This window comes from Saccostrea echinata, unplaced genomic scaffold (assembly GCF_033153115.1).
Source record: "Saccostrea echinata isolate AGI-Se365-2 ecotype Australia unplaced genomic scaffold, CSIRO_AGI_Sech_v1 ptg000062l, whole genome shotgun sequence".
In the NCBI taxonomy this organism is placed as follows: domain Eukaryota; kingdom Metazoa; phylum Mollusca; class Bivalvia; order Ostreida; family Ostreidae; genus Saccostrea; species Saccostrea echinata.
Window position 1 is genome coordinate 3,058,850 of NW_026889811.1, and position 24,884 is coordinate 3,083,733.

A 24,884-nucleotide genomic window follows, 5' to 3' on the forward strand; every position below is an offset into this window, starting at 1 on the left:
AAAGAAGAAAAGTTTGAATTAATTGATTTGCGATTATAGTTAAGAGATTTTGATATATAGTAATCTTTTCTTGTCATATTTTGGACAAACAGGCAAAAAAAAAATTAAGTCTTGAAATAACCCCCTAATAGTATTATCATCCTCAGTTCGGAGGGGGTGGGTCTTTCTTTTTCAACATTTCAAATCGATAAGCAGATATGCGGATTGAGTTAATTTATATTTTTCCTCTCATTAAAGATATTTTATGTCACAATGGTTGAGAAGGTGTTCGAAGTTGTTTTTAATGAAACTGCCATCATTTCGCTGTTCATTTTGTTTATGCCACATGTTTTTAAAGTAAAACAAAATCAAAATTCATGTCACACGGCAATAACGTATTTCCAAACTCGAAACGAGATGAACTACCCCACCATCAATTTACCAAAACTATAAAATGTCTAAAATACTGAAAGCCGCAATCTATTTTTTTTTTTATTTTACATAAATTAACGTTACGTCATTTGGCGGAAAATCCCAAACTCTGCCAAAATAATGTCAAAGAATGTCATGACGTCATGGTAAACAACTCTAATATTCTATAGAGGACACACGGTTATCATCTATAGAGCTGAAGAATGAAATTAAAATCAAAGAAAACTTCCAAAAAGAAGTGTCTGCTTTGTGAAGGTGACGTCTGCTTCCATGAACAAGGAGAGACGATGACGGAAAAACAGCAGACGATTCCGAACATTGCAGAACAGACGATAGGAATGTTAGAAAAACTTCTCAAGGAAAGAGAAAACAACCCTGAAGAAATTCTCAAGCTGGCTTCCAGGAACGATCTGGTACGAAAACATATACTTTAAATAATCATTTTCATTTATTTGAAACTTTAATTTACTATATTAAGGTGACATTTTTTGTGAATGAGATGAAAATCATTTAATTTATTCATCAAAATCCCTCAAAACTCTAGTTCATTTAAAAACAAGAAAACTTGGTAAACTACGCTAAAATACATCTTTTTGTATAAAGAAATATACACAGGAAACATCCAACAATTTTTTAAACAACAAAATTAAAAGTGTTAGAAATATATGCATTTTTTAGGGTAAAAGTGTTTGAAATGAACAAATAATGTTTTTATTTAAGAAATATACATAAAGGAAGAAAATCTGAGGCAAAAGACAGCTATTGCTCCTTTAAGTACTAAAAAAAACTGAAAAACATTATCGACCAAATTAAAAAAATGCTAACAAAGCTTATATTATAAATGAATCAATAATGAAAAAAACCCGGTAACAAAACACCTGTTCCGTATCTACAATCTCTCTATTTCTCTCTCTCTCTCTCTAGAGAGAGAGAGAGAGGGAGGGTAAGAGAGAGAGAGGAGGGAGAGAGAGATACAGTTGAACTTCGGTATCTCGAACACCGATATCTCGAATACCATGGATATGTCAAAGTGATTTAGTACTCCCATCCACATATTCTTTTAGTATTTTATCCTTGATATCTCGAATCCTCTGATATCTCGCAGTTTTTTCCCCCGTCCCATGGAAGGATATAAGCGATTTAATTAAGGTCTTCCGTTTCCAACGGAAGACCTTCTACTGATTGTGATGATTAAGATTATTCTTTTTTTTTTTTTTTCCTAGACGCCAACTTTGACGCTTCATATCTTCCTCATTTTTAAACAGATTTTGTTCAAATTTTCAGAGCTTTTAGACTTTACAAAACACTGTCAGAATACCGTAATACAATTCGGAAATTACCTTCTGTTCACGAGTTATTCCCCTTTGATTGAATTTTGCATGCCTCCGATTTCCAGACAAAGGCTCAGAAATGGTTATAATTGGAGCACAAAACCCTTTGAAATTGAAAAGAGGAAGCATTGAAGTTGTGCACATCGGTTTTTGTTTTTTGATTTTTGCATTAAAAATGGCGCTTGAGAGGGGTCAAAAGTTAGAATGTGGAAAACAGCAAAAAATTTGACATATTTTCCTTTATAGCTTGAAAACTAGAAATATTTTGTTAAGACATGTAGAACAAAAGTTGTGCATAATTGCAAGGGCTTTCATATTATACTATTTAAAAGGGGCTGGCCCCTATGATTAGGGATCTTGGGCCCTTAAAAGTTTTTGCTTTATAACTCAAAAACGGTAAATATTTCGATCTGGATCTTGGGAACAAAATTGTTCTTTTACACCTTTTTGATCTAATGAAAATGTTGTTTTGTTCGAGTATACCATGGGTATTGCGTAATACGTATTAGAAAGCTGGCCAGGTAAACAGGTAACGTTTTTCATTCGGCAAGGAAATCAGACCTCTTCGTGTGTATAACTTAAACAGACTTGCTATCAATAATATACCCTGCGGTATTTAATGTTAATTTTCTTTTTAATAAGGTTTAAAACGTGGTTTATGGTTCACTATTAAATTATTTATTACAACTAGTCTTTCTTTTCTTCTTTTTTAAATTAGATTAATAGTGTTCAAAAGCGGAGAATATTAAATCTATCTTTCTACGTTTATTATTACAACAAACTTTGTAAGTGATTTTAAACTGTATGCATTGAATAATTCACGATCATTAGCTGTATGCATATTACGGTCTCCATGTTCAGCTCGATGTTTAGTTATGTAACCCAACGCGCGAATCCCACGCCTTTGATCGAGGTCACCAGTGTACTAGCCACCTGTGGCCATAAACAAAGCTAGTATTTGTGATCGCGTATAATGTCAATTTTGTACAAAGAGCTATTAATTAATGGAAAGTTATGTTTTTAATTATATCGAATCAGTAAGATTACTTTACCGATCTTTTATAATCTTAATTCCAAACACTGGTGCATAAAAATCATTTTGAATTTTAATCGCTGTTTTTGTCTGTTCACGCAACAATACATTTACATCGAAATATTTCGAAAAAGCTGCCGTAATTAAAGTTGTTAGTTAACATCTTACTGATCTCAAGAAAACGTTATTTTGTTTGAATCTTGTGTTCTAAATGAGCTAGAAGCATAACACATATACAGGTAAGCGTTTTCATTCAGCAAGTAAACAAGAGCTCTTCATGCGTGTAATTAAAATAAACTTACTATAAATAATAAACCTAGCTACATTAGATGCTAATATTCTTTAGAATCGGGTTCTTGAAGTGTTCTGAGCTTTATTTCTAAATTATTTACTGACAACTTTCCCTTTTATTTCGTTTGTTTTCAAATTTGGATAAACCAGTCTACTTAACAGGGAAAAAAGATAACCTTTTCTTCTTATCATATAAAAACAAACAATAAAGTTAGAAAATAAAACGAAACTTTAAACATAGACCATTCACAGCCATTAAGTACACGCCTTTTACATTCACCTTGTGTGTTTACAATTATGTAACCCCTCCCTCGATAGCGCGTGGCAAAGGAGGTCACCGGGGATCAATCGGCGTGTGATCCAGCGACCTAAGGTCATACACAAAACAAACCATAGAATGGCCTTTCCAAATACATTTTGTAAACTAAGTGATGAGTGGATGAATATGTTGAATCTTTCAGATTATTTTATAATATCTTTGATTAAGTCGCTAGTACATTTCAATTTATATTTTATTCGCTGAATTACAAGAAAGTTGCATATTAATTTTATTTTTATAAACATTGTATTTCTCGATATCGAGATAATTGCGCTTTGTGAAAAATTACTTTAAAATCATTCAGAATCTTTCATATTATTTCGTCTTACTGTTTATCACTCGCTCGTTTTAATCAACTAGTCTTAACTGACTTCAAATTCAATGCATTTCAAATACCGAAAAGACCACTTTGTTTGCGTATTAAAGAAACAGCTTATTTATCTCTCTAATGTTATTATTTAACGAGTTGCTATTTCTTTCATGAACATTAAACAGCATGTATATAATTATTACGATAATTGTACGTAAAGGTCACATTTTTAATTGTCAGGAAAATCGAAAATAAAATTAACTACTTTTGAGCTTGTATTATTTTCTTCCTAACTTACAATATTATTGCATACAAAATACTAGGTCGGACGCAAGTAACCTAAATATTTCACTTGTATTTGAAAATTCTATCGAGCGTCGAATGAATTTTACCCGTTAAAAAGTGTACAAAAAAACCTTCCTATGCAGTTTTCTTTGGGAATCAATTGTCTTAGATAGTCTACTCCGACATGTGTTGACAAAACTCACGCAATGAGAAGCCATACATTTCAAACTTGTGACCTCTTGGTCAGTGCATGTGAAGATTACGCACGACAATTAGTGTCTGTAAAACGAAGTATGTTTTATAAATGATTTGACAGGTTAAGATTTGTTCTCATTCCAAATTAAATACAAGTTTACACAATCCCGTTATTTCTTTGTTATTTTATACCGTCAGTTATATTAGAGATTGTTTTAAAACTGTGTTGTTTAGGAAGATTAACCTTATGCATTTGTTTTATTTCATCTAATGAACTGAATTTTCCCATGATACGAATTACTGGTACATGCATGTAAGTACGCGTAAATGCGGTCTTATTTGTTTATGTGGAAGAGCGCCCAAAATAAATACACTTCGAACTCTGGAATTTCCCTATTTTACTGTTTAAATCATAGGTCCGCTCAGCTGACGAGTTGTTTTAATAACGGTTATAAATTATATTCAAAAAAGTCCTGGCCAGCGATCGTTACGCTTGGTTACATTGCAATTAAACAGGTATATACTAATAAGATATTAAGATACTATCGGTATATATATTTTCACCTAATATGTTTTCATTGAGTGTTTTCATAAAAATAAATTGCTGGAGAATATCATGTTCTCCCTGATCATATCGATAGCGCGTAGAAACAGCGGTATATGAACACACGCTTTTGTGTACAACGCAAACGTGTAAATCAAAAGGATGGGGGAAAAACGATGAAATAAAAACATTTCTCTATCAACTGAAATTATTATCTTTAGACAGATAAAAATAAATGAATATTCGCCTGAGAACATGTGAAAATTATACCCAAATACAATGTAACGAAGGATTTTCGGTTTAATCCGAGTACACAATAACAATATTGTGTACATGTACATGCAGAATACCTCTTTTTTATCCTTCGCCCATGTGTTCCTCCTTAACGGAAAAAATTATCAGTAAATTATATTATACCGAACGAGGTTGAAAAATGACGAACTTTATTTCTTAAAATTAACAGCAATTATCAGACTTTTCTCATATCACTGTAAAAATGCCCTAAAAACTAAAACCGTCTGGTTTGACTTTGTCAACGCGTTTTAGATCGGGTTCGAGATTTTTATTAAATATCTGGAGTATTTCGCTTATTCTGCAAGTCTTTATAAGAAGATTAGCTTTTTTTAAAAAAAGCTGAGAGTCAGCCACTGGAATACAGACAGTTTCTTTCTTGGTTTGTGATGGTATATGATTTGTTTTATCCATCATGTTGTGTTCACTAAAAGTCATTGTCGTCTAAGTTAAAATTCGCCCAGTCGTTTTCTTATCTGTAACATAATTCTGTACATAATAAATAATAAAGCATAGAATAAATTTTAGTTAAACTACATCGTGATCATTATGATAACCTCCAATTAATTTCTCGTGGGCGCGGACATCAGATAAAGTTCGTCTCAGAAATGAACAAAGCCACTATGATCCCAATCATTGAACGTGTAAGAATGTATACATTTTCATTTTTACTGTTAAATTCTATAAATAATATAGATTATGATGCTGAAAAGGAAGGTAGACCTTGGGTTAGATTGTGTTAATTATTATTAGATAAAAGTTTTTTAATCGTGCAGGTTCGAGGCAATGCATGATAGGGGAAGGGGGAGGGTGCATACTGTATGTATATTTAATTCAATTTCTAAATTTAAGCATCCATTTTAGTGTTATTAGGAAAGAAAAGAATTGCTTCCAAAATAAAGTAATAAACTGGAGATTCAAAATATTTTATACACACAGTACGTATACCCTAAAATGATACTGGATTCCATCTCGCTCACTCTCTCTAATTGGGGGGGGGGGGGGGCTGTCTATAAATCCGCGCAGTTTCTCTCAACTATCGCAGTTCTACTGTGGTCAGTTTCTCACCTGTGGGCGCGGTTCACGTGCACAAGCGGCACTTACATGTACATGTCTATCATCGTGTAAATTATAAGAATTTACACATCTTAAGTGATATTCTGACGTTTTCATAACTTTCATCATTAAAGTAAAGAGATTCTTTTTTTTTCCACTGTCTTGGGACCTTTGTGCAAGTGGATTATTGTGTGAATTCCGACCCGTACCTGTCTTATGCCAGGTATTGATCGAGGGAGTCTTGCATCAGGCATTCAGAGGAATACACACAAATCCTTGAACTTGCAACGGCGATTGAGGGTATAAATCAAGTGTTAAATCATGTGCTCTGCATATAAACTTCTCATCTTCTATAAGAAGCACTGAAATATTTTCATAGTATCATATTTCCCACTTAGAACAATCTCTTCTTTAATTTTTCGTCGAGAACGACGAAGAACAATGCAGTCTATAAATAGATCGAGGTCGCGTCTTTGTTTAGAGGTGTTTGTGAAGAATCACGCCCTTTGGTCAGCTCTGTTGGTTGGAGCAAATAGCACGAGTTTCTTTAGAACAAGTCGTGTACATCTTTTTCCCAGAATTCCAAATTATGCAAGCGTACTTGCAGTTTTATCCCACCGTAACTAGTCAACCCGCGGGCTGACTAATGAAAAAAAAAAACACTGGCAGATTTAGAGGAGGTTCAGGGGGCCTGCAAGCCCCCTTTTTGTATCCAAAATATACACAAGATTTAATAAATCAATTTTTATGTGGCTTTGGGCCCCTACCCCGACCCAAAACTGGTCGGCCCCCTTTTCTAGATTCCTTAATCCGCCACTGAAAAAAAGAATGTGTTGTTCTCTTGGATGTCGATATCTGAATTATATTTTAAACATCCTGTCTAATATATCAAGGGCGCCCATAATAGGACGATTATTTGTTTTTTAAAATAAAGTGGTTCTTATAAATGTAAAAAAAAAAACTTACAAACGGCTAAGTAATTATTTAATTCATCTAGAACAAAAGTTAGTTTAGTTATTTGCTTATATAATCTAACTTTTATAAATTAACACGAAAGTCGTGCGATCGTATACAAATACTCAGAAGCAATCTTCATATTTAATGAACGTATAGCGTATAGGTGAATAAATTGCCTCTCATCGCTATACGTATACCCCCATCCCCGAAATAAATAGAATGTTTTCCTTCGCAGCCGGTTATGTAAGTACAAGCGAGGATGGAGCTTTACAGAAGCAGGTGATGAATTCCGAGAGAAAGGCACTGCCTATTTTATATACATGTACATTCCTAGGGACCTGGTTTTCTGAACCGATGTCACTGTTATTCAAAGACCTAGCTAGAAATTCTCTCTCTCTCTTTGAAATGCAGGCCCGTCGATCGTAAAAAAATGACAAAATAATTTCAATTTTTATTATTTACATTTGCAAATATTTTTCTTCGGTGAACCTATTGAAGAGAAAATATGTTCAATTCTGTACAAACTTATTAGGGGGTCAGAGGTCATGGCGTGACCGTATCACACAGCGAGATGATATCTTGTCTACATATTTCTGTCCCGGTGACACTGGTTTCGGAACTTCTAAGCCGTTAAAGCGATGAAAAAGATAAAATTATTGAAACATATATGTTTTTTTTCGTTCAACAAATGATCATTAGTTCTTTCTTCGGTGTGAAGAATGTTTTTAATTAGCCTAAAATCACGCTTACCTTTTTAACCCGAAATTCCTTTGAAGGTATGTAAACTGAAGACGATATCACCGCTTTTGACTTCATATAAAGAACTCATACAATAATAGTAAGATCATTCTCAGTAGCGATCATTGTTTTTTTTTTTTTTTTTTTTTTTAATTATGAATAGATATTTCCTGAACTGGACTGCTGAACAGCAATATAAGTATTCAAATGTTGGAGCGAGGCGAACTCTCAAGACCAAACAGCTTCTAGGTCACTTCGCGTCACAACATAGCATGAATACGGCGGGCCGTTCGTGTAATAAATGCAGTTCTTTTCAGAAAATTCGTCTCAAATGTAAATAAAAGTAATAAACAACAATGTTAAAAAGTTCTCTGGGAAATGAACTTGGTTGGTACCTGGTCAAATCTGAGAAGCCCTTAGGGCTTCACAGGATTTGATCACGTTCAACCTAACCTTTCCCAGAGAACTTTTTAACATTGTTGTTTATTTCTTAAATAAATATCTCATCTCCCAAGCCCAAAGGCCCAAAGTAAGCTTTTCTGTTCATAATTTTTCAGCTTTGTTTGCTTTCTTGGCGTATATAAGCGTTATCGTCGTTGTCGTTCTAAAGTTACTTGTAAAATGTTCTCATTTTTATCTTATCAAGAACCACTGGGCCATAACAACGAAAATTAACATAGAATATTTTTGGTAAAGTTTTGTTCAAATGAAGGGTCACATCCTCTTTTAACGGATACATGTAGTAAAAATTAGATGGGGTCCAGGTGCGGATCAAGGAATTTTTTTTCCACGGGGGGGGGGGGGGGGGAGGGGATCCCAATAAAAAATATTTCAACCCAGAAATTTCTTGACGAGCCAAAAAAAGAAATTCTTTTCACAAACGTGAAAAACCTATTTCGTGTGTGTGTTTGTGTGTGTGTGTGTGTGGGGGGGGGGGGGGTTCGTTGACTTTTAAAGCTTCATACCTAAGACTTTTCATACCATTTTAACACAGATCCGCGTTATCGAGGAAGGGTCTGCGTTTTCTAGGGGGGGGGGGGATGGTTACTTTTACTTGCTTTAGTATATACATTTAACTGCCCCCAACCCCCTCTAGATCCGCGCATGGGGTCATTTGAAAATAGTATTCTCAAGAACCCCTGGACTAGAATGAGAAAATTTCCAACATAGCATACATTCATTTTATTTTTTAAATCTTGATTCAAGGGAGAAGGTTTGGGCCGGAAAGAGTGTTCATAATTTAACATAGGAATTTATATATCCCCCCAAACGAAGTGTGTTGGTTTGGGGTGGGGGTGTTTTGAGTCTTGGAATCACACTGTCCGTCTGCCTAGCTGTCCGTCTGTACGTGATAGTTTGCCCAGGATATAACTTTGTTATGAAGAAACTGGAAGGTCATACTTGGTACAAAGATTACTAATGATCCGAGGGTGTGTCATGGTTTTGATCCAACATCATTCCGGCAAGTTCAAGGTCACTTAAAAAAAAATAGCAAAGTTTTGTCCGACTCATTTATCTGTAATAGAGAGTCACCGGAAGCTCACTGGATACAGGAATTGCTTATGACAAAAAGGGTTTGCCACAACCTTCATTCAAGGTCATTCCTGTAAGTTCAAGGTCACTGACAGAAAAGTGTAAGATTACTGTATGTGCTATAATTTTGGAAGCTCATACTAGGAACAAAGATTGCTTATGATCCACCGGTTTGAGATAACATAGTACTAGATTAGCAGAAGAAGTGGCAAAACTCGTGCCTGGATTATAAATTTATAAGGGGTGGGAGGAACACAGGAAACTTTTTCTCAGATTGCTTGAGATGGGTTTGTCCTGACCTTGAATAGAGGTTTTTCCCGCAAGTTCAAGGTCACTGGCAGATAAATATTAATTTTTTTTTCCATGCTATAACTTTGTAATATAAAACCACTGGAAGATATTACTTGATACAGAGATTGCTTATGATCCAAAGATGTGTTTTGACCTTGATCCAAGGTCTTTCTGGTAAGTTCAAGGTCACTGACAGAAAAGTACAATATTCTTTTTCAGGAATATCTTGGTCATTGAGTATCACTGGAAGCTCATAATTAGTTCAAAGGTTGTTTTTGACCTTAAAATAGGTCATTTAGGCAAGTTCAAGGTCACTGATACAATAAATGTAAAATTCAAAAAGGTCTAGTCGCCCACGTGGCGCAGTGGTAAGAGTGTCTGCTCTAAAGTCGTGGATTAAGGAGTTGATCCTTATGTCGCAGGTTCGAATCCCACTATGGGACGCAGAGACCGATCCTTCAGATGAGACTGTATAAACTGAAGTCCCGTCTGGCATTTGGTGCTGGCACGAAAAAGATCCTTCACTGTTCAATGGCCATGAGTGCCGAGTATAGGTCAAAATTTGCAGATCTCCATCGGCAAATATGGTGGCGTCTCCACATGATTGAAAAATTCTCGAGAGGGACGTTAAACAACATACACACAAACAAACAAACAAAAAGGTCTTTAATTTTGTAATAGAAAAAATTGCATGCATTTGCATTTCACTGAAAAGATGATAAATATATCATCCAAAGTGTGTAATGGCCTTGACTTAAATTCGATGTCACTTAGAATATGATGTTTTGGATGAATAGTCTGAAAGAATACGTGACTGTGAATTTTTTTTTTGTCGATGACATACAGATGGTGTTTGCTCTTAACCAGCTGCAGAATGTGTCCTGGCTTGACGCACGATTATTTGGACAAGTTCAAGTTCACTGCAGGGGAATTTTACATTCTTTTACTGTCTTTCTACGGTTGAAACATTGGAAGTTGATGCCCCTTACAGGATTGTTTATAACCTTAAAATGTTGTATGACCTTGACTCAAGGTCGCTATGTTTTGTCCGGAGCTCCGACGGAAGACCTATTCGTTGCATTGCAACGAGCTCGGCTCTAGTTCAATTTCTTTTTAGTTCCAAGTAGGAATGGATCCCTTCTGTCTGACTGCAGCCATTGGACATACAGAAGGAATGAGGCGATTTCTGGAGGCTGGGAGAAATCCAAACGATTCGTGTATGGCGGTAAGTAGTACAATTTTACGGCGGAAATTGTAAACAAAAAAACAAATATCAAATCGATACGTGCATAGTGGTTATTAAAAGAAACAATTAAAAAAGGATCAAACGTTCATAAAAAAATATCGTTCAATGTGGTATCTGATCTCCTGTCATAACTTTTTTTTAAGTCACGGATTTAAAGCCCCCCCCCCCCCCCCCAAGTATTTTCAAAACTTATTGCATTAAACTCTTATTAACTAAGTATAGATAAAACACATGCTGTTAATGTGGTTAACCTCACATGAACTACAAGTATCATGAGCTTTCTGTTTTTTTAAACACAGCTATCGCCCATCTCCAATAACTGAAAATTCTGGATCTACGCCTGCTTTACTGTCGTCTATTTTGGTGGAAACGTGAAAAATTAGGACAATAATTTTGAGGAAATATTCCAGATACATGTATATTAAAACAACTCTTTTTTCTAAGGTTATGAAAGGTGGCTTCCACTTGCTGCATTCAAACGTGTAACGAAATGGCATCAATTCGTCGATTCTGGATTTCCATGCAGTTGACCTGTTTGGGGCGGGGGGGGGGGGGGTTAAAAATTAAATGACTCTACAGATACAGAAACTCACAATAATTGTAGTTAATGTAAGGTTAACAGCACAGTCTGATTATTCTATACTTTCCTTATTCGAGGGTGGAGTACTGATGCCCCCTCCTTCAAAATCTGCAACTGCCTACCAAATAACTTTGATGTTAAGGGTTTTTTTTTCATCCTCCTGTGATGTCATAGGTTTTTGCAAAAACTTATTAATTTGAATTAATTCTCAATAGAAAAATATCTTTTGGAAGAATGCTTTTCAATAGGTGTAATGAAAAATATTGTTAAGTAAAGAATTTTTAAAATGTATATTTTTCTTTATTTCATCAATAAAATATTGCTAACCGAAATAATTTCTCCCAGTGTATCTTCATTCAGGCTTTTTCTTTAATGTACTTCTAATGTAAAATAGTTTCCCTGATATTCACAACTCAAAAATATTTATAAAGTAGCAATGATTTATAACGTTTAGCATCAGAATTATGTATTTGAACCAGTTTTTATATAATTTTTATTGTTTACTAAGAATGTACATCTCTTATACTGAGATGTACTTCTGTTTGTTAGTATCCTACAACTTGAAATAATATGGCAACCTATATATTTTTTTAAAAGTATTAGTTAATTCAAACTATATTTATTGAAAATAAATGCAGTTTTTCTACTTCGAACCATTAAAACTGTAAGGGTGGAAATACTTTAATTCATACTTTGGCATTACATGTTTATTGTTGGACTGTAAAAAACATTGATATTTTAGAGAACGGTTGCACTTTTGCTGAATGGTATGGCATGTCAAACCATAGAATGGTCTTTTATAAGAAGGTAGCGAAATTGTCTTAACTATGGAACAATAGCAATTCTGCATGGGTTATATATGAATTTTCCTTCAGTAGAGGATGCCATGGTTTCACTTTATTTTATTAAAGGACAAAAATAAATTTGAATTAATTTTGATTTCATAAAGCACACAGTCGATTCCTATTTGATATTAATACAAAACTCATCTATCATAGCTTTATAGGAAACGAAGCAGATTTGTTATGCGTGCATGGTACAGCATGGATGTTGATTTCGTTATTGAACGACAGCACACCATAACAAGCCGGTCGCACATATTGTATATTGAATTAAGGATGGTATAGCACACCATTAATTTAGATCTATACTTCGATCATGCTGTTTTTAATTATAGGATGGTAGCACACCGTTGATGTTGGCTGCACAGAATCGTCACGTGGAAGCCATAGAACTTCTTCTTTCCTACGGATCTGATGTCAGCTCCCTAAACTCGGTAGGCGGAAAAATATTTGAACCCCCCCCCCCCACCCACCCCCGCAATAAGAAAATGATTCCTGGATCTGCTGTAATTTTTGCAAGGAAGAACAAGAGGCCCAAGGGCCTTGAATCGCTCTTCTGATAAACTGTACAACCTATCACTTCTATTTGAAGCCACTAAGTATCCTGTATATTTAGATAAAGCCTTGAAACTCCAAAGGTAGGTCATCATGACCTACATTTAAGATGAAACATTCTGAGAACCCAAGATGATTCTAAGCCAATTAGTACCTGAGAGTAGGTCATGGTGACCTACTTATCACTTATCATTCTCTGAGGACCCAAGATGCATCAACTAAGTTTGATGATTCTAAGCCAATTAATACCTAAAATATTTTTAAAATCATTACCATAAAATTTCAAAAGCAGGCCATATAGTGACCTACTTCTCAGATGACATACTTAGAGGACCCAAGATGCATCAACTGACAAAGTTTGATGATTCTAAGCCAATTAGTACCTGATATATTTAAATAAAGCCATAAATTTTCAAAAGTAGGTCAAAGTGTCCTACATTTCAGTCAACTTACTCCGAGGACCAAAGATGCATCAACTGACAAAGTTTGATGATTCTAAGCTAATTAGTACCCGAAATATTTCATTATAGCCATATAAATTGAAAAGTAGGTCACGGTGACCTACTTTTCAGTAGACGTACTCCAAGATGCATCAACTGACAAATTTTTGATGATTCTAAGCCAAATAGTACCCGAAAATATTATATACAGCCATAAAATATCAAAAGTAGGTCATGGTGACCTACATTTTAGTTGTCATACTCTGAGGACCTAAGATGCATCGACTGACAAAGTTTGATAAATCTAAGCCAATTAGTACCCTATATATTTAACTAAAGCCATCAATTTTCAAAAGTAGGTCACGGTGACCTACTTTTCAGTTGTTGTGCTCCGAGGACCCAAGATGCATCAACTGACAAAGTTTTATGATTCTAAGCCGATTATTACCCGAAATATTTAATTATAATCTTATAAATTGAAAAGTAGGTAACGGTGACCTACTTTTAAATCGACCTACTCCGAGGACCCAAGTTACATCAACTGACAAAGAGCCATAGCTGCCTCTCCGACGACACGACCGACTCGAGTATTTATAAGGAAATCACCTGATTCTATTTATAGATATACCTTTTCAATTCAAGATCAAACTATGTAATATGGTTTGAGGACGAGCATTATATTTTCATGGTTGCAAGTATGTCAAATGACATTCATTTAATTGGTTCAATACTCTAATTCTGAGACAAAAGACTTAGAAAATCAATAAAAATAAAACAAGTAGCTATGAATTTACAAACTTTAAAGCTATATATGGCGTATCTGAGCTAAAAAAAAAAGAAATAAAATAAAAATACGAGATTGAGTGAAGATAAACGTGATATATGTTTTTTACGTTCAAATAAAAATTTTCACCGATTTTGAACTTGAATGTTTCCATAGTTAAATTGATTTAAGGAATAACTGTCTAATTTTTTGGATTCGTGACGATGATCAATCGAGTGGCTTGCGTGATAATTTGCATAAACGCCGAAGGCGTTTATGCATAAAATTATCACGCAAGCCAATCGATTGATCATCGTCATGAATCCAAAAAATCTGACAGTTATTCCTTATATTTACATGCTCCTGATTCTGCAAATTCCCGTGCTAATAGCCCCGCTTCCGTCTCTATTTGTCCCGCCCCGCACGTGATTTTTTTTTTAGCCGCGCCTATCGATGAACCAGTAGATTTATGTAGAAATAAAGTATTTTTACAATTTGTAATTTTATCTCGGACAAAGACATTGGAAATGTAAATATTTTAAACTGTGTCTGTTAATTAAATGCGGAGTAGTTAAATAAATTGGGTATTTTATTAAATTTCTAATACCTGTGAAACGTGATTGATTTTAATTGTGTAATTTACAGGAAAGTCCTATCTTTATATAAAGTAATAAAACAATTAAATAGAAAGATCTTTTTAATTTTAGTTAAATACGCCATATATGACTTTAATAAAATAGTTTAGGACTGTCTTTTCCTGAGATACTTTCAAAGTGTAATGTGTATATTATAACTTCCTGAAATTATGCATATTATAAAACGTAATAAAGAAAAACGTAGAAAAGATATACAAAGAAAAAAAAAATTAAAAAAAGCATAAATGGAAAAATGTTGGGCTCAAACTCGCAATCACCATATTTACATTCCAGCAATCATACCACTGCGCCAACGAAGTCAATGACGTCGAATGGATAAATTTAAGGCAGATTGCTAAATCTTACGATTATATGAGAAGAAAATTTGAATATATATTTTCATCATTTTCAATACGGAGACCACCTTTGACCAAAATTATCTAAATGTAATGAAGTGCAGTCATATCCAAATAAAATTATTCAAAAGTTGTTTGTCTGGTTAAGGGTGGTCTTTGACAACAGTTTGTCATCTTTAGGTGGATACCTCAATGTTTACTATACACTCCATACAAACTGGAAAATTTTATATTTATCATATGAAGGAACTATCAATATTGAAATATCATTATTGTGTGGGTTTTTTTTATGTATGTATAAACTAATATTGTATGACAAAATTTTGGATTAACAATGAATTTAAGAAATCACTAGTAGAGTAGGCGATAATGCCTATCAAATGCACTATGGCTCTTTTGATTACTATAAGCCCAATAGTACCCTTAATATTTATATATAGCCATAAAATTTCAAAAGTAGGTCACTGTGACCTACTTTTCAGTTGATGTTTTTCGAGGACCTGCATCAACTTACAAAGTTTTATTATCATAGGCCTTAAAATGTCCAAATTATGCCTCTAAAACGCTTTGAAATCGAATGCCTGCAAAGTTCAAAAAGTAGGTCAATGTGACCTACTTTTACTAAAAATGTTTTATGGCCCCAAGATGCACCATCTTATAAGATTTAATGATTCTAAACCTCTCAGTATTCGAATTAATGACCTTCATTGTTTTGAAAAAGATTAGCCATAAAATTCAAAAAGTAGGTCAAGGTGACCTACTTTTTAGTTGACGTACTCTGAGGACCCAAGATACATCAACTGACAAAGTTTGATGATCATAGGCCTTAAATTGTTCAAAATATGCCCCTAAATCATTTTAAAAAAGAATGGCCGCAAAATTTAAAAAGTGGGTCACCGTGACCTACTTTTGAGTCAACATGATATGAGGCCTTAGATGCATCAACTGACAAGATTTGATGACCCTAGTCCTCATAGCAAGCAAAATATCAACATTTTAATAAAATGTAATTTTTGGTCAATTTGAAGTGACCTTGAGACCACGCCCTTTGCCCCATGGTAAATCCCCGTGCAAATTTTAATCTAAAACATATCCTCATCCTTTTGTGTAAGTTTGGTATAATCTGCCCAGTGGTTCTTGAGAAGAAGATTTTTTAGCAACCAGTACTTTTGTTTCTATTTTCCTAATTATCTAGCCTTGTTTAAGAATTAAGTATTAAAGGGGGCCCTTGGGCCAAGGATACCCTATGACAAATTTGACAATAATTGGCCAAGGGGTTCTTGAGTTAAGGCCCATATTCTAAAAAGTTTACGCACACCGCACGCTGCACACCGCACAAATGGCCATAGCATTAGCTCTTTGAGCCTTTGGCTCAGAAGAGCTAAAAATCTCTGAAATCAACTTTGAAAACATTTGACTATTACAGGAGGGAAACAACTCTCTGATGGTAGCAATAAAAACGGGGGACGCTAAAGTGGTCAACACAATGTGGCCACAGAGAGCCCAAGTAGATATTAACCATAGGAATAAGGTACGGTAGCAGTCAACTCAGAATCTCATCACTGATTCCTGATATTTTACAGTATGCAAAGGTACACGTGAATTTTAAACATTCATTATTATTTTGATATCTAGACTGGTCACTCCATGCTACACTTTGCTGTCGAGAAGCGCTGGGAGACATGTGTCAAGGTCATTCTCAGCTGTGGTGCCGATGTCAACGTCCAAAACAATGTAAGTTAACTCGTAATACTAGGTAGTCCGAAATATCTGACGTTTTCTAGGCTTTTTTCACGATTTTGATATTTTACCTGTCAGGAAAACGTCAGAACCGGCGCCATTACGAAAACTGGAAATTCGCCGCCTCCAACTGGAGGCGGCATTTTCGGTTTGATTTTCGATACTTGCGAACCGAATTATATGCTGAATTCACAACTTATTAATAGTACAATGCCTTTAGTACTCACCAACATCGTTTTTATGGTTTGTTTATGAAATATACAGTCTGGTGAAAACATTTTATCAGACGGTCGAGTTTTCTTTTTATTTCGTGCATTTTAAAATCTTGCAAGACCTGTATCGAATGTGGAGTGATATTTTCTTTTCATCAATATTGGTGAGCACTAGAAGCATTGTGCTACTGATAAATTGTAAGTTCGGCATTTAATTAAGTTCGCAAGTATCGAAAATCAGCTCCGGTTGGAGACGGTTAAATTTCCAGTTTTCGTAATGGCGCCGGTTCTGACGTTTTCCTGGCACGTAAAATATCAAAATCGTGGAAAAAAGCCTGGAAAACGTCAGATACTTCGGACTAAATACTAGGTAATGGTCTTTTCATCTTCATTCTGTGACCTCACGATATTTAAAGCTGGTCATCATATTTTTCTGCCCTACAGAACGGTTGTACACCCCTGATGTTGGCTGCTATGAAGGCAGATACTAAAGTAGCAGACGTTTTGATTGATGAGGGGGCAGATATTCTTATTGAGGATGATGTAAGTATCACAGTCCTGTCTATATAAGGAGGGGATAAAATAAAATAATTTAATTCTGGTTGTAACGCTGTATTTGATTGGATAAAAAATTTGTTTTATATCGTACAAAATGGGTTGCCTACGTCACAATGACTTGCCTCAAAAACGTATCGATCCGCCTGACGTTACATTCAAATTTTGTACAAATTGAAGTCATTTTTAAGGACAATCATCTTTTTTTCTTACACCAAATGAATGAAAATTAAATTATAAGGAATGAATTTAATAGCTACCCAATTTATACGGTATAAACTGGGTTGGAACAGTTTACGCTTTTTTTATAAACCGCTTCGCGGTTTATAAAGCGTAAACTGCCCCAACCCAGTTTATACCGTATAAAATAGGTAGCTATTAAATTCAAATCAAGAACAAAAAAAAAAAAAAAAGAAAAAAAGAAAAAATGAGCAAATTTTAAAAAAGGAAAGAAAAAACAATGCTCACATTGATCACCTGTCTCATCATTCTTTAGCCTGGCTTTGAGGGCCATTTCAAGAATTTAAGGATGTATTTACATGCTGTTCGGTATATTAAAATAATCTCTAAGACATTTCTATCTACAGTATATGATGATTTCAAGTTAAACTGAGACACCCCCTTGTCTCCTTTTTTCTCGAAATATTCCTATATACCCCCCCCCCCCTCCACTAACCCCTCTCCATTTTTAAGGGACAATGCTGTTCCTTTCAAAATTTAAGAATAGTACCTCCAACAAAAGGAAAATGATCTTATCCTGAATTCTCCCCATATGGCCAGATCATATATTTTTTCTACTTTTTCTGCAGTCCTCTGGTACTTTGCTTGTGGGTGATCATAATTACAGGTACAAAACATTACCCCACCTCTGTTGATTTTTCGAGGAAATCCTGGCTTACGATTGGTTGAAGTCTGTCACGTGAAGGGGGTGTATTACTTATACCTAGTCGCTTGAAAATCAATACATGGTAGATACGGAGTTATCGTTCTTTTGTAACGTTTGAACAACTCGAGTTCACGCGATTTGCCGAGTGTCTGTTGACAATGTTACAGTTAACTAATGTAAGTAACGAAGATGGAACCTTTTTCTCCCTTTACTGAAAGTCTTCAAAACTGTCAGTACGTTATTACAGCACGAAACACTCGCAAAACAACATTACGTCACACAACGTGACGTCATAATAGGCATTGTATGAGTGATGAAACATATATATAGTGAGAAAAACAATTTTACAAACCACAGACAATGCATAAATATTTCATCGGTGGGGTAAATTCGTTACATAGTTTTTTAGTGACAGGGTACGGGATGATACCTGGTTAGTAAATTCCATACCTGGCTCGGCTTCGCCTCGCCAGGTATGAAATTTACTAACCAGGTATCATCCCGTACCCTGTCACTAAAAAACTATGTAACTAATAACACCTATGCTATTTTTTAATGTCTGTTTTTAATGTTTTACTGCCCATAGTATAATGCAACATATAAACAAATTTACACACTTTTCCTATTACCTAGCGCTCAGTCTTAATGAAATATATGTGGCAGTCTCTAATTCAACTCAAATTCAATATAAAATGCATCTGATTCACAATAAATCACATTTCATTTGCAAGAACTTTATATTCACATATTTTTATGAAATTATCTAAAAAGAAAAATAAAGTTCTTATAAATAAATCATTTACAGAGTATAGGGTTTAAAACTGTTCAGATGTATAATAAGTTGTCCTTTTTTTTTCTTTGGTATCTAATCATGGATATTTGAATTCAATGTCTTCAATGTGTATGCATTGACCTTTTCTTTATATTATTCAATGCTTCCTAAATTTGCAACCTTGTCAAGATGTAAATTTAGTTTTACAACTAACAATGCGAGTTAATTCCCCCTAACAGTATGAAATAAATATTTTGGAAGAAAAATCTTGAAGCTAATGAAATTTTCCTCATGAAGAATGCTATGGAGTAATGCCATAAATTACATGTACAGAATCTGGTTTTAAAATATGTCAAAAATGCTCATAGTTGTGAAGTTGCTCCTTTATCACTGTCAATGTATAAAATTTAATGGTAACTGTGTATTGATCATTCATTAATGCCATTGAATACAAAGTAGAAGGAGGCGCAGTAAATACATTTGAAAATAAATTACAAAAAAAATGATTCCTTAAACAGAACAATTGCAAAGTTTCACACAGTGTTTCAATGATTTGAAAAAAAAAATGCCAACATAATTATAAAAAACTGTCTACTTAATTAAAAAAACTCATTACTATAGTACCTTTGACACACAATTGTCAATATCTTAGCCACTACAGGATCACTCTACTTTCAACATTAATACTCACATTCATAACAAAGGGGAAAAACAACAAGAAAACTAGTTCACACATGAACATCAGGACTGGGTACCAGTCTCTGTTGTTTCCTCCTTGTCCTTCACAATGCTGCTGGTCACGTCGATGTGGGAGGAGGACACTTCCTCCTCCTCGTTTTCTGTGATAGTGAAGGGATCTTCCTCTTCCTCGTCATCTCCAGACATCTTCTCCCTGTAATAGTCAGCATGTTTCTGAATGCAGGACATCATGGTGTCTAGTTTTTCATCACAGCCCTGCCCCCGGGGATCCTCCTTGTCCTTGGAGTTGTAATAGTTACAGGATAAAAACTCCCTCATCTCGTACCCACAGGGTCCAGCATGGAGACCCCCCACACAGGGACATCCAAAATTCAGGTCTCCATTAGGCTGCACAAATCCAGCTAAAAAAAGCATATAAACTGAATTTATGAATGAAATTTATTGATTGTAACTAAGGGAAAATAGTTGTCTTTCATGTTGTTCAGGTGGTTTAATGCTAAAATCAAGTAAGACAAAATATCTAATATATTGAAAATGGTCCAGAAATATCCTCATACAATATCAATAAGATCAATAAACATTTCCAGAGTTGTTCATTGTAAATATTTAATTACATCTCCTAAATAAGTTTATGAATGGGAAAATTATGCAAACACAACAGGTAGTATGATTAAAGTTAAATTTATTGTTAACCAGTGAAAGGCAGATTTATTCTAACTCCATGTCAAGTTGCCTTGTAAATTCAGTCTAAAGTTTTCCATATACATTAGTCCATTGTTGATAGTTGAAAAGGGTCCTTAAAGACTGAATGGTATACATGTAATTTTAATATACCACACCACTGGGTGCAACTGTACACTTTTTTGTTTGAAAATATAGGATTTCTGTTTATATTTGATCATTATTAAAAAAGCAAATAAAACAGAACTACTGCAACATATTGTACAATGATACAATGTTGTTACTTGATAGAATGACTGCTTACTGGGGCCATCATAGAGTTCCTCCTCTTCCTGGGCTATCATGGCCTGACTTGGGGTAGAAACCTCCTCCCTGGTCACAAAAACAATCCTGTCTTTTCCATCTTTACCTGAAATTAATTTAGCTGTATTAACAAAGCTGCATTAATTACCCCCCCCCCCCCCCCAAAAAAAATAATAGCTGAGAAAAACCAACAAGTTGTAGTTGCAATTTAAATAAAAAAGAATTCATTCTATCCCCCTGTGATTAGCTAGTGGTTAACTCTCAGTCAGGGTACAATTAAATTTTTAAGGACTAAGGCTGGACAAGCTATTTACTGGCTAATCACTTTGACATTAAATTGCTTATAACAATCGATAAGGATTTCTGGTCAATTTGTAACCTGACCTGCTCATAACCAAGTCAACTCAAGTCCACTACGTCAACTTTTTAACCAAAAGTTGCAGTCAGACCCTAAACAAGATCCTGAAAAGCATGAATTTTTTAATCATTGCATTTCTCTATTAATGAATAAATGATAAAGGTTTTATTCAACCATAAAAACACCCTCCCTTGAGTAAACTGATGATAATGGAGAAAAAAAAAGACCATAATACAGTACGAACTGGTAAATAAACATGATGATGTGATGCATCCTTCACTGTTTCAAGCACACACGCCTCATGGGTGACGCTTAGGGTTACTTATGAAAAGGCTTGTAAAACATTCAAGTCTTCAAGTAACATATTCATTGGTACATCATTGCTATTTGTTTTAATTTTTACTAATGGCTTCAGTAAATCATGGCCAAAATCAAAATATTATTGCACACATTAGGTGCTGTAGTAATTATAAAGAAAATATAGCATATGTGTCCACAAACTTTTTGGACAGCCTTCATATAACTTCTTGTTTTTCTTAAATTTCATATTAATATTCGTAAAAGAAGTACCAATGATAATATTTATCAAACTTTCCATAAAGATTATTAAATGTTAGATACAGTAATTCTACAATTTTCTTGGGCTGAGATGTCTTTTATATGAGCCGACCTGTCTTAAATCTTGGGTCAACCTGTCTGGGCAGAGGTGTCGGATATGATGGGCCAAGACGTCTGACTACCTTTCGGACATGCAACACATATATTATGATTCCAATTACAGCGTGTTACTTTGTTTAATGGAGCGTGCAAAAGTTTCAAATGATCGCCATATTTCTCATTGATTGGATGTTTGAATTCAATGAAAAGATACTTCTTTGCATATGAACAGAGGATACAGCAAAGGGCTTTGACTGACCACGTGTTGTGTTGCTACTTCCTGCAAAGTTCATACTTGTAAACCATCATTCAATGCGATTGGTCAGACATCAGGGCCTTGCTGGGTTCTCTGTTCATATGCAAAGTATATTCTCTTTACAGAAGTGGACAGGCTTTCGCCGATGTAGGGGAAAGCCTGTCCACCTCTCTAAAGAGAATAATGCAAAATTGTATTCATTTCATTGAACAGGTCTAGGAAAATCACTATATTTAGCTATATAGCTAAATCTACCTATATAGCTTTATTTACCTTTATAATATAGCTTTATTTAGCTATTTCAGAGTAAATTTCTGTTTTATGAAAAGCAGACAAAAAGTTGCATAATGCGGCAGTATTAGTTTTCAACTTTGAAATGGACTGAAAACAATTCACCAAAAACCCACTTTTAAAAATGTTTCTCCTTTTGTGCAATTGCAATCAAAGATCTAAAAGTTTTGGGGCTATGTATAACAGTTAATCTGTGAATAAGCAGCTACTTTAACAAAGAAAAGCAGTTTTGGTCAACAAGATAATTGATTGGTAATCATTCAGCACAATGCAAGGCAATCACACTTAGTCATGCCTCATCGCACTTCCAGTAATGGACAGCTATCCAAACAATAGAGATGCATTTTTTGGTTAAAAAGTGTTTAAAAGAGGCAATGTTTTTACTATCTATGCCCTAGGTTGTTTTTATCAAACCTTTTAAAAAAAATATCAGCCATAATTTTCATGCGACTTTTTGTTTGCTTTTCATAAAACAGAAACTTATTCTAAAATAGCTAAATAAAGCTATATTATATAGGTAAATAAAGCTATATAGGTAAATTAAGCTATATAGCTAAATATAGTGATTTTCCTGGACCTGTTGAAATGAAACATTTCATTGAAATGAAACAACCAGTAGATGAGAATATGGCGATCAACATTTGAAACCTTAGCACTTTCCATTAAACAAAATGACACGCTGTTATTGGAATGATAGTAGTATCGGAACAGAATTTTGCTAGATCTTGATGATTTACAGTACTTGATGACTGAAATTAACTGATTAATGTCAATGAATGACGTTTGGAGAGAGTTCCAAGATTTTTACAAATAAAATGTTTCTCAATGCAGTTTTCTTAATATTTCCATACCTTCTTCTCGACAATACGACATCGCTGTGAATTAAGTTAATGATGTAAATACCACGGTCAACGTCAAGTTCGTTCGGTTTCGAAACCGAAAAACAACCATGTGTATTGAAGAATCTCGAACCCGATCACTTTTATTAAACAAAAATTTGGAAAAGACTAATTTACACAATCGATCCTTTTTTTATTTTATTGTTGAAAAGGTCCAGTATACAGTTGTATACACTGTATCATGATCAAAGCAATTTTTTTTGTTACATTGTACGACCCGATTTATCAAAATCAAATTGATTACTGGATGATTTAGATATAATTTTCATATAAATTTATATACACTGAAAATTTTCTCCTTTATTTCTTATGAAAAACAGTAAAGATTCTGACACTTTCAGACCCTTTAAATACTTCATTTTAAGGAGTTCTAATTCCACTTTTTTTTAGTTAGAATGATCTGTCCTTAGATCTAAAATGAAATAAGTTTAAAATCTACAGAACATAATTCAATAGCGATTTGCAATCAATACAGACATTCTTAACATTTTAGTCTATTTGCATGTATTTTCCCCATTAGATTAAGCAACAGTGATTTTATTCATCAATATTTTAACTTTTTTTCCGCGGAATAAAGTACCCTATGTTGAAAATTTTTTTCTGTCCAAAAATCACTTATCACTAGTATATAGAGAATCCTTAAACCTTCTTTATAGAATAATTATTTATACAGACATAAATATACAATTAAACAATAAAATGGCCTTCTTTGTTTGTTTACTGACAGGAATTAACGGTTGCAGCTATTGAAAAAAATACATTTATAACCAACGTTTATAAATGTTGGTTATAAATGTATTTTTTTTCTGCAACACTGGTGCAACGTTAATTCCCGTACCAACTTAAAAAAAAAAGCATTTTATTGTTTAATTTGACCGAATCGATGTGAGGGAAAATGCTTATTTTTCCATTTCACGTGCACTTGAGATAATTAGAAGTTTTTAAAGACTTACACAGTGTTGATAGTGCTAGTAAGTTTAAAAATTCAATAGGCTATACATTTTTACACAATTCTGTTCCCCAGCGCTATCTCTCTCTCTCCCCCACACTGTCCCAAAATCAAACTGGGGGGAGGACCCTTACCCCTTTAGGTCCGCCACTGCACATCAAATACAGTGTTATATGAAGAGAGGAGCTATGCACGGTTTACTGGGCCCCAGTTTATTAGATTGTTCGCTGAATGAAATAATTTATTTAGTACTTTTCACATAGGCATTCAGTCGGTTGGGAAATCTAAAATGCCAAAATTTGAAAGAAATGAACTTCAATTAAATCATGATTTGGAATTTATATCAACACTCCCCCATCCCACCGTTTCCACGATCTTTTCGAAACAAAACAAAATGTGCAAGGCAAGCTATAGTGACTTTGATCGTTTCAGTGCCACTGTACAGCAGTCTGTTATGGATTCGAAGATGAAAACAATGGAGAGGAGTTTGTCAAACATATACTTTGTAAAATGTCCCAGAAAAACAGAGAAGTCTATGTCAAGGTATAAAATGTATCCAGTCATCTTAAGCTTGGATGGTCCAAAATCTATTTTCAACTTATTTAATAAAATTTAATATGAAAT

The 24,884-nt window shown here is 34.3% G+C and overlaps 2 protein-coding genes across 2 annotated transcripts in view; one reads left to right on the top strand and one right to left on the bottom strand.

Moving 5' to 3' along the window:
* The first annotated feature begins 561 nt into the window (after nucleotides 1-561).
* The window catches only part of LOC133175505 (uncharacterized), a 32,481-nt gene continuing 8,158 nt past the window's right edge, over nucleotides 562-24,884 (top strand). The window contains exons 1-7 of the mRNA XM_061310620.1: nucleotides 562-824; nucleotides 10,703-10,810; nucleotides 12,589-12,687; nucleotides 16,429-16,533; nucleotides 16,638-16,736; nucleotides 17,399-17,497; nucleotides 24,693-24,803. Coding sequence (XP_061166604.1) covers nucleotides 615-824; nucleotides 10,703-10,810; nucleotides 12,589-12,687; nucleotides 16,429-16,533; nucleotides 16,638-16,736; nucleotides 17,399-17,497; nucleotides 24,693-24,803 — 831 coding nt within the window. The 5' untranslated portion in view covers nucleotides 562-614. The remainder of the gene's footprint in view (nucleotides 825-10,702; nucleotides 10,811-12,588; nucleotides 12,688-16,428; nucleotides 16,534-16,637; nucleotides 16,737-17,398; nucleotides 17,498-24,692; nucleotides 24,804-24,884) is intronic.
* LOC133175228 (mitochondrial intermembrane space import and assembly protein 40-like) lies at nucleotides 18,499-23,343 on the bottom strand. Its single transcript, XM_061310336.1, has 3 exons — nucleotides 23,264-23,343; nucleotides 20,852-20,956; nucleotides 18,499-20,267 (listed from the first exon to the last, which is right to left on the bottom strand). The coding sequence occupies exons 1-3, from the start codon at nucleotides 23,283-23,285 to the stop codon at nucleotides 19,909-19,911; spliced, it is 486 nt and encodes a 161-aa protein (XP_061166320.1). The 5' UTR covers nucleotides 23,286-23,343; the 3' UTR covers nucleotides 18,499-19,908.

Bases quoted from the DNA above. Each gene is read 5' to 3' on its own strand.
- LOC133175228 (XM_061310336.1), bottom strand. From the start codon at position 23,285: ATGTCGTATTGTCGAGAAGAAG. The intron at 20,957-23,263 runs GTATGGAAATAT...AATTAATTTCAG, and splicing joins GTCGTATTGTCGAGAAGAAG to GTAAAGATGGAAAAGACAGG. The intron at 20,268-20,851 runs GTAAGCAGTCAT...TGCTTTTTTTAG, and splicing joins GGAACTCTATGATGGCCCCA to CTGGATTTGTGCAGCCTAAT.